Source organism: Lytechinus pictus, chromosome 11 (assembly GCF_037042905.1).
Source record: "Lytechinus pictus isolate F3 Inbred chromosome 11, Lp3.0, whole genome shotgun sequence".
NCBI classification, from domain to species: domain Eukaryota; kingdom Metazoa; phylum Echinodermata; class Echinoidea; order Temnopleuroida; family Toxopneustidae; genus Lytechinus; species Lytechinus pictus.
Window position 1 is genome coordinate 22821634 of NC_087255.1, and position 18714 is coordinate 22840347.

At 36.9% G+C, this 18714-nt stretch overlaps 1 protein-coding gene across 1 annotated transcript in view; it reads right to left on the bottom strand.

Annotated features, from left to right (window-relative positions):
* LOC129271029 (DNA repair endonuclease XPF-like) overlaps positions 1-13875 on the bottom strand; it is a 41178-nt gene extending 27303 nt beyond the window's left edge. The window contains exons 1-3 of the mRNA XM_064107136.1: positions 13657-13875; positions 9946-10042; positions 9492-9574 (exon numbers count right to left, since the gene is read on the bottom strand). Of these exons, the coding sequence (XP_063963206.1) occupies positions 9492-9574; positions 9946-10042; positions 13657-13733 (257 nt within the window). The 5' untranslated portion in view covers positions 13734-13875. The remainder of the gene's footprint in view (positions 1-9491; positions 9575-9945; positions 10043-13656) is intronic.
* Between the last annotated feature and the right edge of the window lie 4839 nt (positions 13876-18714).

Sequence of the window (18714 nt, forward strand, 5' to 3'; positions counted from 1 at the left end):
GTACTGAAGATGATGATGATGATGGTACTGGAGATGAGAATGATGATTTAGGATGATGATGAAGTTGATTGATGATGATGATGACGAGGATAATGATTTGATGATAATGGTGATGAGGATGATGACAATCAACCAAAAAATTACTTTTTTTCTTTCCAGGGCTCTTTTTGGAGAAACTTAAAAATTTTCCAGGGCTACTTTTTCATTTTCCAAGGCTCTTTTTCCACTTTCCAGGGCTACAATTTCTGGAGCTATTTCGCGGCTTTTTTGCTTTTGTGTGTGTGTATATATATACATGGTAGCTAGCATATACGGTGTAATCATACGCGTGTACTGTACATGCGATCGCGACGAAGCTTCGAAGCAGCGCGGCGCGAGCTAGCGAGAAGTACGTACCGGTACCATCTCAAATTCATAGGCGCATGTATATGGAAGGCCGATAGTGCCAAAAACGCGAACTACCATATGTATGCTCAAAAAAGAGTACGTGTTCTTTGTTAAGAGTACGTGTTCTCCGTTAAGAGTACGTGTGCTCTAATGGACCAATCAGCGAGCTCGATTTGGGTTTTATGCACGCGTATGCTTTTACCATACGTCAGCTGGTAGCATACGTATGAGTTGAGAACGCGTATGCTAATATCTCACGTCAGCTAAAAGCATACGTATGCTCAGTCCATTCTGATATTCGTTCTTATCACTTTGACCAATCACATGAAGCCTTTCATTGAAGTTCGGAAGCGCGATTGCTAGTGCGCAATGTATGTATGATAATGCATATATGCACATACTACTTAATAGAGATCTATTATTGTTAAAAGAGAAAATTGCGAGGGAGCAAAGCGACCGAGCGGGGGGGGGGGGGGGGGGGGTCTGGGAGGAGGGTGTCCCACAGAAGGGAAAATTTTGCATTGCATCTAAAAAAAAAAAAAACAAGATTTCTGGTGCATATTTGTGATGTGATTATGTGGTGTGTGATGTACTATTCAAAAGTGGAAGTATTGTTAAAAGAGAAAATTGCGAGGGAGCAAAGCGACCGAGCGGGGGGGGGGGGGTCTGGGAGGAGGGTGTCCCACAGAAGGGAAAATTTTGCATTGTATCTAAAAAAAAAAAAAAACAAGATTTCTGGTGCATATTTGTGATGTGATTATGTGGTGTGTGATGTACTACTCAATAGTGGAAGTATTGTTAAAAGAGAAAATTGTGAGGGAGCAAAGCGAGCGGGGGGGGGGGGGGTGTCCCACAACAGGGAAAATTTTGCATTGTATCTCAAAAACAAGATTTCTGGTGTATATTTGTGATGTGATTATGTGGTGTGTGATGTACTATTCAATAGTGGAAGTATTGTTAAAAGAGAAAATTGCGAGGGAGCAAAGCGACCCGAGCGGGGGGGGGGGGGGGGGTGTCCCACAGCAGGGAAAATTTTGCATTGTATTTAAAAAACAAGATTTCTGGTGCACATTTGTGATGTGATTATGCGGTGTGTTAAGTACTACTCAAGAGAAAGTGGAAATTATCTGTAAAAAAATTAAAAATTGCAAGGGAGCAAAGCTACCAAGCGTAGGAGTGTGTGGGAGACGGTGTCCCCATTATGCAGCGGCAGGGGAAAATAATTTTGGCGTCTCAAAAATAAACCTGTTTGAACCATGTTTGTGCTGTGATTATATTGATATGAATTATGACATACTCTGTAAAGCGGGAATTGTTGGAAGAAAAAAATGTGAGGAAGCGAAGGGACCGGATGGGTGAGTTTCTGGGAGGAGAGGTCCCTCTCCCAGAGCAGGGGAATATTTTGTTGTCAGAAAAACATGCTTTCTGTGCATATTTTGTGTTGTAATTATGTGGTGTGTGATGTACTCCTGATAAGAAGATATTATCGTTGAAAGAGAACATTGCCAGGGAGCAGAGCGACCGAGCGGTGGAGTGTCTGGGAAGGGGTGTCCCCATCTCAGGGCAGGGAAAATTTTGCATTTGGGGTCTCAATAAAAGTTTTCTGATGCATGTTTGTACTGCGTCTTTGAGTGCAAATGGAATACTCCAGAATAGCAGAAATTTATTCCCGTTAACCAACAGCACAAGTAGTCAGTTTTATTGGGGGTATATTAGGCAAGAATCCATGCAATTTACTTAAATGTGCGAACGAGCGAAACGAGCGAACGCTTCGCAAAGTATAAATAGCCATGTCTAGTAAGGAAATGAAATGACGATTGAGAGACACAGGGAGTACATATAAGCCATGCAGTTTTCCGGAATGGAATATAAGTTGTGGATAGTGTAATAAAGCATGACTTTAAAGTGGTATAATAAATAAATCAATTTTTAGCAGATTAAGGACTGTTAAACTGCAATGCGACCGGGGGAAGAAATGCGGGCGTTTCCCCTCCCAGGTCTGATAGAGATTCGGAGGATTTTTGGATATCAAAAGCAAGAGTTATAGGGAAAGCATGTTAATCTAAAATTACATTATGTCCTCGTGAACATTTCCTGCATATAAAAGTTAAATACAATGTCACAACTTGATGAGAATGTACGAGTGCTAGAGAATGGAGGGAGCAAGCTTTGAAAATTGTATATTTAAAATATTTATATATATAGTTAAGTGTTTTTCCTTTATTTCATAAACAAGGGATTAGTGTGATATGGTATTGATTATTTGAGTTTATTTTGGCACCGACAAAAGCGCTACCCCTTCTTGCAAAATCCCCAAAGTAGTTTTTTGTACTGTGAGTGGGTACGGGCGTACGAGCACACCTTTGTGGGGGAGGGGGGGGGCGGGAGGGCTTAACAATATCAATATTGCCAGAATATCAGCCTTTTAGATTTTATTAAGAGCAAGTGAGAAAAGTTGGTTATAAAAGCGTATCAATATTAATTCATGTGCATTCAGACATAAAATTACTCCAAATTTTTGAGGATATTTTCAGCACTTTGTTTCCCGAATATTTGCAAATGACCCAGGTTCCCCGATTATCATCAATTTATAAAATATTTGGGGGCCAACACCCCCGGGCTCATACGCCTATATGGGAAAGATACAGGTATACCGGTAGCAGGGGCCCGAGATGTGCGCCATACCAGTGGCGTACCTAGGATTTTCCACAGGGGGGGGGCAAAATCGCCCGGCAAAAAATTCTGACAAGCAAGCAAAAAAAAAAAAAAAAAAAGGTCTTCAATAAAAAATAAAGGTTTTCGTATCAGAAAAAAATTGACAAGCCAAAAAAAAAAAAAAAAAGGCCTTCAAGCTCGTCAGGGGGGGGGGGCAATAAAGGTCTTCAAGCTCGTCAGGGGGGCAAAAAAGGTCTTTCAAGCTCGTCAGGGGGGCATAGATATGTCTGTTGTATGGGTTGTGGCTCGTCAGGGGGGGGCAGACTGCCCCCCCCCCCCCGTAGGTACGCTAGTGCGCCATACAAGAGGGCAGGTGATGTTAATCGAAGAAGGAAATCTTTTACGAAGGAAATTTTTGACACAATAACAAGTCTAAAATGAATATAATTGTTTTCGCTTTTTTTTGGGCATCCATCAAATTTTTAGGGGGGCACCTGGGGGCACACGAAATTTGTTGGGGCTACATGCCCCCCCCCCCCATAAAGGTGCGTCGGTTATTTTTTTTCTCTGTTTCAATATAGTCAACCTCAGCAGTCTAAAACCTTTTTGCAAGAAAAATCCTCCCTAAATATTATAATTTATTATTAATAATTTCCTATTTTCTGAGATGAAAACTAGAGGTTATGAGCATTATTTGCAATCATGAGTATGATTATCTCAACAATCGACGCGTTCTCGAAGCGCGAGTTAAAAAATTGATTTAGCGACCTCAAACTGGACACTCTATACACTATTGGTAATCTTGAAGAATAATGTGTTTCTAAGTAAACATTTTATAACAGATGATTATTTGTTACTTTCAAGAGATAGAGATCAAAGCAAAATTTGATAAATGCAAATGTACTTTTGATATAAAAAATTGAATATTTTTGGAAAGAATATAATAAATATATAATAAATTATATAATAATAATAATAATAAATAATATGAACAAAAAGTCGAAACGGGAATATTATTGTAACAAATTCAAAGATTTTGCGAAAAATGATCTAAAACAAAAAATGGAAAGTAATAAAAGAACTCCTACAAGCCAAAAAGTCGGAGTCTGAAATAATTTTAAGATATAACATGAAAGTGTGAAAATCGAAAACAATGTAGAAATTGGTAATGTATTAAATCAAATGTTTAATAGTTTCGCAGATAAAATAAAGTGCTCCAGTACGCAAAGCCAACATGATGTACATACTGATGACAACTATATGCAAAATGTACCAACCACATAGGATACCTTTTCTTTTTCAGATATTACAGAGGATTTTGTATTAAAAGAACTGAATAGTATTGATACGCGTAAAGCCTATACGGTCTTGATGGCTTACATCCTACGTTGTTAAAATTTGCTGCTATTATCATTGTTAAACCACTAACATATATATATATAAAACTCTTCACTTAAAACAGGCAGTGTACCCAATGATTTTAAACTATCAAAAATAAAACCCATATATAAAAGTGGCGATAAGACTCAACCGATGAATTATAGACCCATAATTATCTATTTTGTCAATACCTAGTAAAATATTAGAAAAACGAATTCACCAACAGTTATATGAGTATTTAAATGAGCATCCTCTATTGACTGATAACCATTAGCGTACCTACGGGGGGGGGGGGGGGGGGGACAGAGGGGGCAGACTGCCACTCTGACGAGTCACAACCCATGCAAGGGATGTATCCCTGCCCCCCCCCCACGACGAGTCACAACTGATCCCTGACGAGCCACAAGTGGACCGCTCCTTTGAACTTGAAGACCTTTTTTTTTTTTTGCTTTTCAATTTTTTTTTCTGGTGCGAAATCCTTTATTTTTGATTGAAGACCTTTTTTTTCTTTGCATGTCAATTTTTTGGCGGACGAATTTGACCCCCCCCCCCCTTGAAAAATCCTAGGTACGCCACTGCTGACAACCAATCAGGTTTTCGGCCTTTATTTCCACTCGACCATTTCTTGCCTTCTTGATATTTCAGAATATATTAAAAATATTAACAGTGGGTTTATAATAGGTGGTGTGTTTTTAGACCTCCGTAAAGCATTCCATGTTATACCGCATGAGAAACTGTTAAAGAAATTGTCATGCTATGGCATAAAAGAAAATGAATATAATTGGTTTAAATCATACATCACAGGCAGGATACAACGTGTTTCAATAAATAGTACTTTAAGTGATTCGTTAATAGTAAAACAGGAATCCATCAGGGTTCAACCCTTTGCCCATTGATTTTTAGTATTTTCATAAATGATATTGCCAATATAGATTTTATACCATCTTCAAAACTCTCTTTATATGCTGATGATACGGTAATATTTTGTAAAACAAAAACTGAAGAGAATTTGGAACATTATTTACAATCACAGTTTGATATGATTAATGAGTGGTTGGACAGAAACGAAATGTATATTAACGTCGACAAAACCAAAGTTATGGTATTTGACTCAGTACAGAAAATAAAAAAAATATATGTAAAATTCACATATCATCTAAAAATCTAAAATTGGAAAACGTAGATAGATTAAAATATCTTGGAGTTACTATTGACCCACTTATGAAATGGACAAAGCATATTAACACTGTGTTAAAAAAAAAAAAGAGTTAAAGAAAGGGAAACGTATCCGGGGATCCCCCCCCCCTAAAAAAAAAATAATAATAATAATAAAAAGAGAAAGAAGACAAACGGATCCGGGGTCCAGAGGAGTCATTAACCCCCCCCCCCCCCCCCGGAAAAAAAGACAAACATAAAAGGAAGATATAAGACATAAAGAAAAAGGTAAATGGGAGAGAGAATTTGAAGATAAAGAAACGGATCCAGTGAAACTGGAGGGGTATCCCCTTCGCCTGCCCCTCATGAGGAAGAGAGAGAGAGAGAGAGAGAGAGAGAGATAGAAATAGGGGGGGGAGGAGAGGAGGGGTAAGGAAAAGGGGAACGAACAGGATAAAGATGGATAACAGATCTAGGGACTGATAGGCGTCACCACCCCCCCCCCCCAAAAAAAAAAAGGAAAATAAAAATGGGAACACGGAAGAGAACAAGAAGACAAAAAATAGAAGAAAAAAGGGTATATATTTTGAAAAAATATGAACAAATAAGAGAGAGGTGGATGACAGAAAAGTAAAAGAAAAGGAAGAAAAGTTGGAAGATAAAGAGGAAATTACCTTGTACATTATGTACGTATTTCGACTCATTCCAATCGTGTAAATATGTAATTATATTGATTTATTTCAATAAAACATACAAAAAAAAAGAGGAAAGGAAATGACATGTATAGGCTCAGTTAGAAAAGAGGAAAATTTTCTTTTCCATCCTTTGGATCTCTTCTATATATATATATATATATATATATATATATATATATATATATATTTCAGGTGAATTTGACGCCCCCTAGGTCGAACAACATAATTTACCGTACCTAGGTGGAACATCAACTTGACGCCCCTGTGTTTAAGGTCAATTTGGCACCCCCTAGATCCAATATCAATTTGGTGCCCCCCCCCCTCGATGGTCGAACATCAATTTGGCGCCCCTTATGTGGAACATCAATTTGACGCCCCCATGTTTAAGGTCAGTTCAGCACGCCCTCCTTACAGGACAATTTGGCGCCCCTAAGTTTAAGGTCCAAGGGGGATCCACAATTTACAAGATTTGCTTTTTAGTGGATCCCCCTCATTTCCATTTATGCTCTATATTATTCCGTTCTTTTCTGGGTTTTTTTACAAAGTAAGAATGCCCTTCTGTAAAATTGTACTTGATTTGTATTACTTTATATTACTTTGTATTATGTTTTGAATGGAAATGAAATAAAAGAATTGAAAAAAAGAATTGGAGGTCAATTTGGCGTCCCCCAGGTCAAACATCAATTTGGCGCCCCCAAGTTTAAGGTCTGTTTGGTGCCCCCGTTACATGTCAGTTTGACGCCCCCAGTGGAATATCAATTTGGCGGTGCCCCCCCCCCCCTGAATATCATTTCGGTGCCCACTAGGTAGAACATCAATTTGGCGCCCCCTCCAAAGTTTAAAGTCAGTTTGGCGCCCCCTCATTACAGCTCAATTTGGCACCCTCTCTCTCTCTTCCTTTTTGTTCGCCTTTTTTCTCTCTTTCCCCTCCCCGCGCCCCCCCCCTTTCACCCCCTTCCCTCTCCTTTATTTCTTCTCTCTATCCTCCCTCTTTTTCTCTCCATTTTTCTTTTTTTTTGTCTTTCCTTCCCCTTATTGCCGCCTCCTTTTCGCCTACTACCCCGGGGGCCAGGGCCCCTAAAGCCCCCATCCCTCCAGAATACGCGCATGATATACCACCGTCTTCATCATATGCAGGGTGGATCGAGCCCCAACCCATACTACAAACTGACCTAGGACTGATGGAAGAACAACTTTCCAGTATTTTGATATAGAAACAGACCTTAATCCTATTGAGAAACGGAAGGCTATCCTTAAATTATTAGGTACTTCCGGTATAGTAAGATTCAATCACAATTCGAGTAGTGTTGTGAAACAACAAAAATCCGGTGAATTTTCATCCAGTATAACAACCGAGGTATCCTCAAGAGTACTGAGGTGAATAGGGCATAAATTGTCTGCATAAAATCTTTCCTCCACTAAGTTCCAGCCTGCAACCTACACTCTTTTTTCTGGGGGGGGGGGGGCATCAATTCTGACACACCCTATATATACCCCCTACACACAAGCACACACTACCTAGTGGTATCGCTCAGCGCACTGATCTATACCACTACGTAGAGGTATATTTCAGTGGTTCAGTGGCAGACACGGACGACCACGTGCATTCACTACAGTGAGTTTGGCACAGGATCTGCTATAACGGAGATTCTGATTGGACAGTCACAAACACTTCACCCAAATTCTGCGCATACGTATGCTATTCGCTAAATACCATACGTATGCTACAAGCTGACGTATGGTAAAAGCATACGCGTGCATAAAACCCAAATCGAGCTCGCTGATTGGTCCATTAGAGCACACGTACTCTTAACGGAGAACACGTACTCTTAACAAAGAACACGTACTCTTTTTTTAGCATACGTATGGTAGTTCACGTTTTTGGCACTATCGGCCTTCCATACATGTACCACATGCACTATTCACCCCGTAAACAGAGATTCACAGGTAAGTTCTCTTAGCTGACACGATCTTATGATGGACTCGCGTGCGCTGAAATGAGCAATGTTATTGTGCCACTGTATCTTGTATTTGCTTGTGTGACTCTGCGGGCAGCTCCGCGGTGATTTACGTACATATATACGTCGGGCAATGAGTTTGGGATTTTGTAGCACAATTGGTGTGCGCGTAGGAAACAGCTCAAGATTGTAATATAAGCGGTCACACGCAAATGCAAACAAGTACACATTTAAATGCAATAAATTGTATAATGTATAATTTAAATGCAATCACGTACGTATGCATGAAATGCTACATAAATATACAGTGTTGACAGGGGCGATTATGAGTTTTGCAGTCGCCCTCGTGTGAATGTTTTTAGCCCTTTTCCGGGGCTCTTTTTGGACTTTCCGGGGCGAATTCGCCCGCCGCCCCCGTGTAATTTTTTGGTTGATGACAATGACGATGATTATGATGAAGACGATGGAAGATGATGATGGTGATTATGATGAATGATCAAAATATTGATGATAATGAAGATGACAAATAATTTAAACAACGCATTATAAAAAAAAATCTTCTTCAAAATAGAGCATCATCATCTACAGGGAATGTGACATCCCTCTCAAGTAGATCGAGGAATGTGATATTTTTTGTGACCACTGAAAGAAACCACTGATATCTCATATGAAATCTTATTTTAAAATAAAAACAAATATACAGGCACTCCATTAATGTTGCTAGCTCATTTTTCGTTTAAGAAGGTGGTTTTATATATATCTTTATAGAAAAACACACCCATCAAACAGGTTTCAAATGCAATAATGTCAAAAGTACTTTTTGCTGAATTTCAATTAAACACAATTCAAACTTTTGAGCTCAAGGCCACTAAATTCAAATTCCACCTACAGAACTTGCATCGGGCTATAATGAGAAGCTTGGTATTCTTGAAACCTGGTGGGTGTTACATAAAGCTGTTCGTAAGTTAAGAGCGATTTTAAGAACGACTGGTGAACCTTTCTTACGCACTTAACCATCGCCAATGAACATTTTGGTGTATATCATTTACCACAAGAAAGGATCAGTCGTTCTTAAAGTGGCTCTTAACTTAATACAAACAGCTTTATGTAACACCCACCTGAGGCCAATTGCAGAAAGAGTTGCAATCAAACACAACCTTAAAAATCAATTGCAACTTGATTTTTAACCAATCAAAAACGGGCATTTGGGACTTTTTCCCTTTCTGCAGTGGGCCCCTGATATGGACCAATCACAACATACCTCTCGTTGGTTCCATACTCATTAGTGATGACCTTCGGGAGTGGTTTGACACCAGCCTTATCCAATTCATCAATAAGATAGTTCTAAAGAGAAAATAGGGGATATGGTGAATAATGATCAATACTAGTTTATAAACTTTGATAAAATAAAATCAAATGACTGCCATGAAACTTTATCCAATTATTCTTCCTGCTGCATTTTCTACAACAAAGAAAGAGAATTTGTACAAGACTTCTAAAAAGATAAATACTGCAAACTCTGTCTGCCTTTAATTCAAAGACCATCTAAGAAGACAAGAAATGTGGTCTTTATGGATAGGATCATAGGTTATATTCTAATAGATATAGATTTATTGAAAGTTATTCGAGGGAAACAAACTTGTGTTTTGTAGTCCAAATTAGCTATAAGAAGTATTTCAAACATTAAACATGACATTTGTTAAGAAAACACTTACCTCCTCATAATCAGTGGTGTTAATAACAAGGACCAAATTGCCCGGATCACAGTAAAGCTTGAGAAAATTCAGCATCAGACGAGAAATACCAAGTCCTCTGTTAAAAAAAAATCAAACTCATGTCATGAGCACTCATTCAATGAACAAGGTTATGATATAACCTTGTTCTCAGTTATATCTCGATGTGTGGCAAAATAAGGATGGCAATGTTTGGCTTATTTTCTCTGGGACAAATGCTTGATTTTTTTACACTGACAGTTTCCATTACACTTATTCGTCATACAACTTGGCCCTTAAGTAAATTTGATTCTTTAAATTATTTTTTTCTTAATTAAAAATACAGATAAAAAATGAAAATTTTCTTGCCATATTATTTTCCACCAATATGCCCAAAATTCAAGTTTTTGAGCGCTCTAGTGAATACAAAAATTATTCCCAAGTTACAAATGAAAAAGAAATTGCAACTGTATGGAAATTAGCATTTCTGCCCGTTCCCCCTTTTGAGATTTATAGTAAACATTTTGGAATTAAATATGTTATTAATACTAGTTATGTGCCCCCCCCCCCCTCATGAGAATCACGTACAGCATTATTTGTAATGGGGATATTTCGTTCATATTCTTTTCTCTTTTTTGCCTTTTTTTTTAATTGCCAAATTCAAAATTTTACTGGGAACAAATTAACAATATGACTTTCTATACATCACTTTTAGGGACAAACTTTTTTTTATGGGGGTGGGGGTTGGGGGCTTGCCAAATATAATCAATGGTGGAAAAAATGACCTTCTTTTTAGTGGCAACTTTATAAAAAAATTGTCAAATTTTACGCGAGACAAAATGACCTTCGATCATTGCTATAGTTAAAACCTTTTTTTTTTTTTTTTTTGGGGGGGGTTGCCAAATATCACGTGGACAAAATGACTTTCCCTTTTCTTATTTTTGTGGGGGGGGGGGGGGGCTTGCCGAATATTACGCGGACAAAATGACTTTCATTTTGAGTGACCATTTTTTTTTAACTTGTCAAACTTTACGCGAGACAATATAATGACCGGTTTTTTTTTTTTAGTAAGAACCTTTTTTGGGAGTTGTCAAATTTTACTTGAGAAAATTCACCCCGCCCCCCCCCCTACTTAATTTGGAAAATCTTGGATGCGCCTCTATAATGAAGATTAAGATCATGCGTATATATAGCTTACATCCACGGCAGAGGCGTAAACCGCCGGGGGCATGCAGGCTGGCCCTTGATCCCCGGTCCAGTGGATTTCACCAAAAAAAAAACGGGATAAGAGAAAAGGAATGAAGGAAGGAAAAGAAAGAAAGAAAGAAAGAAAGAAAGACAGAAAGAGAAAGGGAAGAGAAATAAAAGGCCATAAAAAAGCAAAAGGAAAGAAAAATGCATGCGAGAATAATTCCGAATGTTATGTCAAAATCTATTGCAAAATTGATATTTGTAATAAAAGTGACAAAGGTTTTGCTCGCTCGCCTCTTCATCTGGTAGGCGCGTAGCTAGGGGCGGTGCCCCCCGAAAAGGTCCCTCCCCCCAAAAAAAAATAAGGAGGGAATAGAGAAAATAAAAAGCGAAATGAGAAAAGGGGGATGTATATAACTTAGTTTATAGTTGTTTTTCCTTTTTTGGGGGGGAAGGGGTCAAAACATTAACGTTATGTTTTTCTATAAATAGGTCTAATTGCTAAATATCCAGAGTTATCGAGACCCACCTGCTGATATTGCACTGGGGGTACACGATGGAAGGGTTAGGCCTAGGGGCCCCCGAAAGTTCTACAACCAAGATAAAAAAGAAATGAAGGGAATTAATGAAAAGAAAAGGAAAAGTGTAAGTTAAGATATCTATCTCAAATTTAGATTTGCACGAAAAGTTTTGTTCTCGCTTGCTTCACTCGCTTGGAACATATAAAGCAACTTTATTCCCACGCGCCATGTATGCCTACATTGGCCCTCTTTCTTTCTTTTATTTTATTTTTTTTTTACTCATCACGCTACCGTACTGCCACACACGGGTTTGCCCTAATGATCGTGGACAATCATAAAAAATATCATTTTCATACCATGTGACTGGGAAATTTTTGGCTCCACCCCCCCCCCCCCTCTCGATCCCTGTATCGATTTTGACTTGATAGGGGCCTATACCTGATGGAATTAGCTTCATTCAATATAAAATCATAACGATAGAATGCCTTGAATACAGGCCAAACAGCCTAACGACATTGCCGTGTCACGTGACAACCAGTATTAAACGAGAATGTGCACAACCCTATGGCGACAAAATTTGCCGCAAAAGTTGAGCAAGTTCTGGACAAAAAGGCTTCAATACCCCAAGAAAAGACCAGGCGAGTACTATTTATACATTTTTTCAATTTAGTAATATCTAGAGTCTAATTTAAGAACAGATTTCGTCATGGAGCTCCATGGTAAGATCTAGTAATTTAGGTCCAACATTTAATTCGCGTGCACTCACTTTTTTAACACAGGAATTAATAGACCAAAAGCTTCAGTCTCTGTATTTTGGTTGTTCCGCTGAACTACGTTGGCTCCACTCACCATACATAGACTGAAGGGGATGGGGCCCCGTACCTACAGCCAACGTATAGTGAACTAGCGTTTTATAGATCGCGATTTAAAACTGTTTTTTAAGCACAATTGAAAGTTTCATGGTTTCCATTATCAGGGAAATATAAAAAACTTAAGTAATTGCATACCTTGGGCCGGAGTTATTGAAAAAAATCCTCTGGATGATTGAGAAATCTGTCATCTAAGACATTTTCACCTGACCTGACGTTTTTTCTTGCAAGTTGCCATCTTGAATGACGTCATTATCGTTATTAACTTAATGTCTCGAATCGATATATCGCGATTATAACTAGTACTAGTACTAGTATAAGTAGTATCGTTTATCTTCGGTTTCGTTCGCATATGGAGCAGATCGTATAATATCGAAAGCAATATCGATATCACATTCGTGATTGTTGACGTTCGTTTGTAAATATTTTATAGTGTGGCTGCCATTTTGACCATTTTTATCGTGTTCAACCCAATTAAACATCGGTAAAGTATATTTTTCATGCCTTTTTCATCTATATCGTTTAAAGTATTTAAACATTTAAATATCAACTTTTAAAAGTTTGTTGTTTATACATCCTTAGATTGTAAATTCGATGTGTAAAATTACATCAAACTTTGGACTGTGAATTGACAAAAGGGAGGGAATGAGAACACATGCGAGCCCACACGTACACCCTACCGTCGGTAAATGGGGATTACAGTAAAATGTCAGAAATCGTTGAATAAATCCCCAGAAACGACGGTTATTCCTGTCTAAGGAATTAATAGCCTTGGTGCTTAGACAATTTGTAGTTCTGAAATTAAGTGAGGTCCCATGTCATGACTCATGACCACTCTAAGTTAGAGTGGTCATGAGTCATGACATGGGACCTCACTTAATTTCAGAACTACAAATTGTTTAATTTCTTGATTGCTTTGTAGTTTTCACTATATGCAGTGAGATTCGTTTAGGCCGTTTACATGTCCAAATGGAGTTACTATAGTAAATAAAACACAAAATATATTTACTAAATATGGATAACACTATTGAATTGAGGATCGTCTGGAATCATCTACATCCAACATATTTTATAACCATGTGGGACTGAATTAATGAATTTTCAATAAATGACTGAAAATAAATCAGACTTACCGCGCAACCACGAGTAATCCATCCTCATGAAATGCATTCAGAAACATCTCATTTTCATACTCCAATAGTGACATCATGCCATCAACATTAGGAACTGTCTACAATAAGAAAAACACATTTTATAATTTCAATTCTTTCCGACGACAAAGTCAATTTTTAAGCACTTTCAGTTTCATTGCAGACAGCGTCGACGGTGCGCGCGCCACAGCAGAGTAAGCTAGCTAAGCAGCGCAGCGTGGGCGCACAGGGCCAGGGCAGAAGGCCGGCAGACAGTTGTTCTAAAAAAGCACATCTCTCTGTAGACCAAAAGCTTCAGTCTACGTCTCTGTATTTTGGTTGTTCCGCTGAACTACGTTGGCTCCACTCAATGGGGATTACAGTAAAATGTCAGAAATTGTTGAATAAATCCCCAGAAACGACGGTTATTCCTGGCTAATCTCTCTGCTAAAATCCCGGGGCTAAAATATAATTTTGCATAGCACCAATTGTGAATTATACCTTCTTGCATTCGTGATGATGATGATTATCATGATCTATTATAATTTTTTTTTGCATCAATTATCAATATGATGAACTTATATCAAAGTTAATCACCACAACCACCACCATCTTCATCATCATCATCACAAAATCATCAATAATCATCATTATCAATCATCCTCAATATCATCATCATTCACCTCAAAGATCTAGAGAAGATTATTGGAGAGGGACAGGCTATTATAGAATCAATTCAATTCAACATTTATTTCCAAAGATAAAAGCATTAATACATTTTCAAAAATTTAACAATACAATGGAGCTAGTAGCAACTCAGTAATCAGAGCTTTCAATTTCTTAAAGCCCCTTTACCAATTGTGCAATTCTAACTTCTTACTATCAGTAAGAGGTAAATCTGCCAAACAAAAAACCTGTCTAATTTCTGACTTTGCTACTCACGACAATTTATTTGCAAAATAAAAAATTGATTACTATTTTTAGGGTTCGTTGATCATTACATTCTTCTTTTCCTTGACTTTTGCTGATTTTGACCAACTGAAGGTAGTCCTAGGGATTACCCACCTCTTAAACTTATCAGCAGTATTCGCATTTGTGGTTTAGATGCTGTACATTTTTTTTTTGGGGGGGGGCAAGCATTTGCGAAAAAGGTGTTTTATTTTTCTATATTTTGGTTTATCTTTCTAACTATTTCTATCAATTTATTTTTTATTTATTCATTTAGATATTAATTAAATAATAACTTTATTCATTTTCTTTTTTTTCTGCATATGACCATGATGCTATGCAGGGGGTAAGGGGATTACGAGAAGAGAGACAAATGAAAATGAAGAGACAAGTATAACGTAATGAGGCAATTTTATTAAAATTCTGCACATATTATGACATCATCATACTCTCTCACACACAACAGTATGATAAGGTTTTTTTTAGTCACTTTATACAGAAGAAGCAAACAGCAAGTACAATGCCACTGCGACTTCTCTACTGAAGCATAAAATCCTTTCATCACAACAAATTATTCAAATTCTTGCTGGAAGTAGCTCTTTAAATATATTCATATCACAATTCAAATATAACAACTCTCTCATATATATTCACTCAATTTTCTCATTTGGCATAAGACATGCTCCCTGTACCAAGACAGGAAAATGTATGTCAGTTTGTATATGGTATCTTAAACAGAGCAAAGGAAAATGGAAAGAAGTGAATAAAATAATTCAACCACCTATTGCAACAGATGAACTGAGGCTGTTAATGAACAAGGTGCCCACATTAAAAATTGTTATGTACGTTATAATATTTAAACAAAATAATGCAATACTAAAATTATATTTAAAAAAAAAAGAAAATTCTGAAATTCTAGTTATCGTATCTGAAGGAGTGCATGACAAAAGCTAAAGGTATGTACAGCTAGCTTGAATTCTCAAATGGAAAATATCTTAACTAGGACCCTTCACCATTATAATGTACAGTATGGAAAACTTAGAACTCAAAACAAAAATAAGTAGCTATTTCAGAACAGAAAGAAGTGTTTGGGAAATGTATAAATCAAAATATACAGAAAGTTCAACATTTCAAACCAAGTTAGTGACCACCGAACATAAGAAAATAAGATGCAAACCATTTAAAGGTGTTCAGTATACCATAAAGTGCATCACTGTATGAACACCATCACAGAACTGCACAGCAATCCTATATTGGGAATGAGTAGTGTTTAGACTCTTGATAAACATTAAGCATTCAGGGCCCCATTACATAAAGCTTAGCAAATGATTGGGAGGTTGGTTTCTATGATTGATTGCACTGATTATTGTGTATGATCAATCATAAAATCAGCCCCACAATCGATCACTTAGCATTATTGTATGGGACCCTGTTTTGCCTATGGGTTCTACTGTAAAATATTCCTACAATGGCGCCAAACATAATGAATAATTGATTGCTAAACAAAGGGCCTTGTCCAGAGCTGCCAAGTTGTATTTTGCATTTTCAGTATTCTTATCCCCAAAAATCAGTATTTTGACAAAAAAAATCAGTATTTTTACCATGTGAGATAAATATGCAGACCTGCCAAAATGAACCTCTGGGAATGAAAAACTGTATTCTGTGATAAAAAAAACTGTATTTTTACAAAAAAAAGTGTATTTCATAATAAAATGCTTGGCGCACTCGCTCATCGCGGCGCTCAAGCTGCATGCAAGCTAAAATGCGCATTGCTCTTGCAGATGAAAAAAAAACAACATTAAAACATGTGTATATCTTCACCCTGGTTTTAACAAAATGATTGAAAAAAAACCAAGTTTCCTGAAATTACATTGATCTAATAACCATATTTGTGTACGTTTTATGAAATAGAGACATATAGAGATTATTTTTCTCAATAAATTACGTATTTTTCAAAGAAAAAACGTACTGCCGTAATTTGGTTGCAAAAACGTACTAAATACGGCTACAACGTACTGGTTGGCAGGTCTGCTTGTCACATATTACAGTCTAGCCATACTGTTTTAAAAATGACTATGCACAATAATTGGACTTAATAATTAAAACTCATTCTTCAGCCGGTCTACAGATATTGAGAGATAGCATTAGCTATTTCAAATCTGATGAAAATTGTATAAGGTATCATATGACAGGCCTTTTACATGGGATACATACTGTATGTTATATAAGCATGGGGCTCAATGAAATAAGTGTATGTTTTTATTTGGAATGGAAACAGAGAAAGACAAAAATACAAACTATAGTATAAGTTAGAAAGACAATATGACTTTGGGCAACTTAGTATTTGCTGAATGCCAGAAACAAATTAATTTCAAATGGTTAATGACAAATCAGTTGATGATGAACTTTTCCCCTCTCAGCATTATAATAAATAAACCTTGAAGCATTAAGATCAGGGTACCGTAACACAAAGGTTTGCGATTAATTGCTAATATGAAAGAACAATTCTGATTGGTTACTAGTCAGTCTACTGAGCAAAATGCACATGCAACGATGATCTTGATAGGCCATTTCATTTAGCGATTAAATCATTAGCCTTTGTTACTGGGCCAAGGATATTATTTAAAAAATTATTCATAAGAACAACATTATTTGAACTGGCATTGCAAAGGTTTTAGGCCTATTTAGAACTGTCCTTTGAGCATTTATTACTGCAGTGTTTGGACAAACATCCAATGTCCACGCATCCAATGTCCACATTAGAATTTCGTCCGGTGAATTGTCATCCATTAAACCACAAACGTGTGCATTCAACATACTTATAATCAAGAGATTTATTTAACATTTTACCACTTATATCAAGAAAATAATCACATTGCGTGGCAACACTATGTTAACTTGATGAAAATGATATCATATCATCATTATTAAACTTTAATTACAAGGATGGCTTTAAAAATATGCAACAAAATTGTGAACAACTAGGATACACAAAATTTCCATAAACATTTGGCAACTTTATATTGACCAATATTTTATTTTACAAAAAAATGTGAACCTGATCATTAGATCTCAGATGCATGCTATATTTAATCTTTATTACATCTTGGTATGACCCTCTCTGAAAATAGACATTTTAATATTCAATATCCTTAGTTTAATATTCAATTTATTCTGTCAAATACCATATTAATAGTGCATATATACATGTACATGCTGTGCAATTTAACTTTACATTTTCAAACTTTGAACCATGCATATACAGATAAAAGCCAAAAAGGTATAATTGTCATATGAAAGCAATCACCACTGCAAATCTAAATAATGCACTTTAATTTGTGTATAATTACATCAAACATTAATTCATTCTCTGGCAAGGGGATAGGAAGAAAAATATTACAAGGAAGAAATATCTTTAACTATTATAAGTGTAACAAGGATTCACATTTAACAATTTTTATATTATACTCATTAGTAAATGCAAGAATGAGTGGGAATATGAAAAAGGACAATAAAACACAAGCAAAAGGTGAAGAAATTGGGTGATCAGCAAGCCAACATTACAACAACTAAAGAACAAGGACTGTGTCACAAAAATTAAGAACACTTCAAATTGTGCACTAGTGCCAACGCTCACAGAGAATCACACGCTATCTCATGGATGGTTATGACCGAGTTGCCTCTCTCATTAGCGTGATCTGACCAATGATGTGATGTGTTGTTTCTCTCACGCAAATGGTAAATCAAAATTAATAAATTTTTATTTGTAACAGTCCACTGTCCATTTACGTGAGAGAAAAAAAATCACAATTAAAGTTCCAGTTACATGCAGTATATAAGACATCACCACATTGGTCAGATCATGCGCAGAGGACACATGCTAACTGTGTAATCATCAATGAGGTTACGAACACGTGTAACAAATGGTTACACTTCGTAATTCCGAAGGTTCTTTATTCCGAAGGTTCGTAATTCCGAAACACGTAAATTGCCTATACCTCGATGTTCGTTAATCCGAAAACGTAAAAGGGTTCGTTAATCCGAACATTTGTGGCGTTATTTCGAAAGTTCGTTATTCCGAAGGTTCCATATTCCGAAAACGAAATAAGGTTC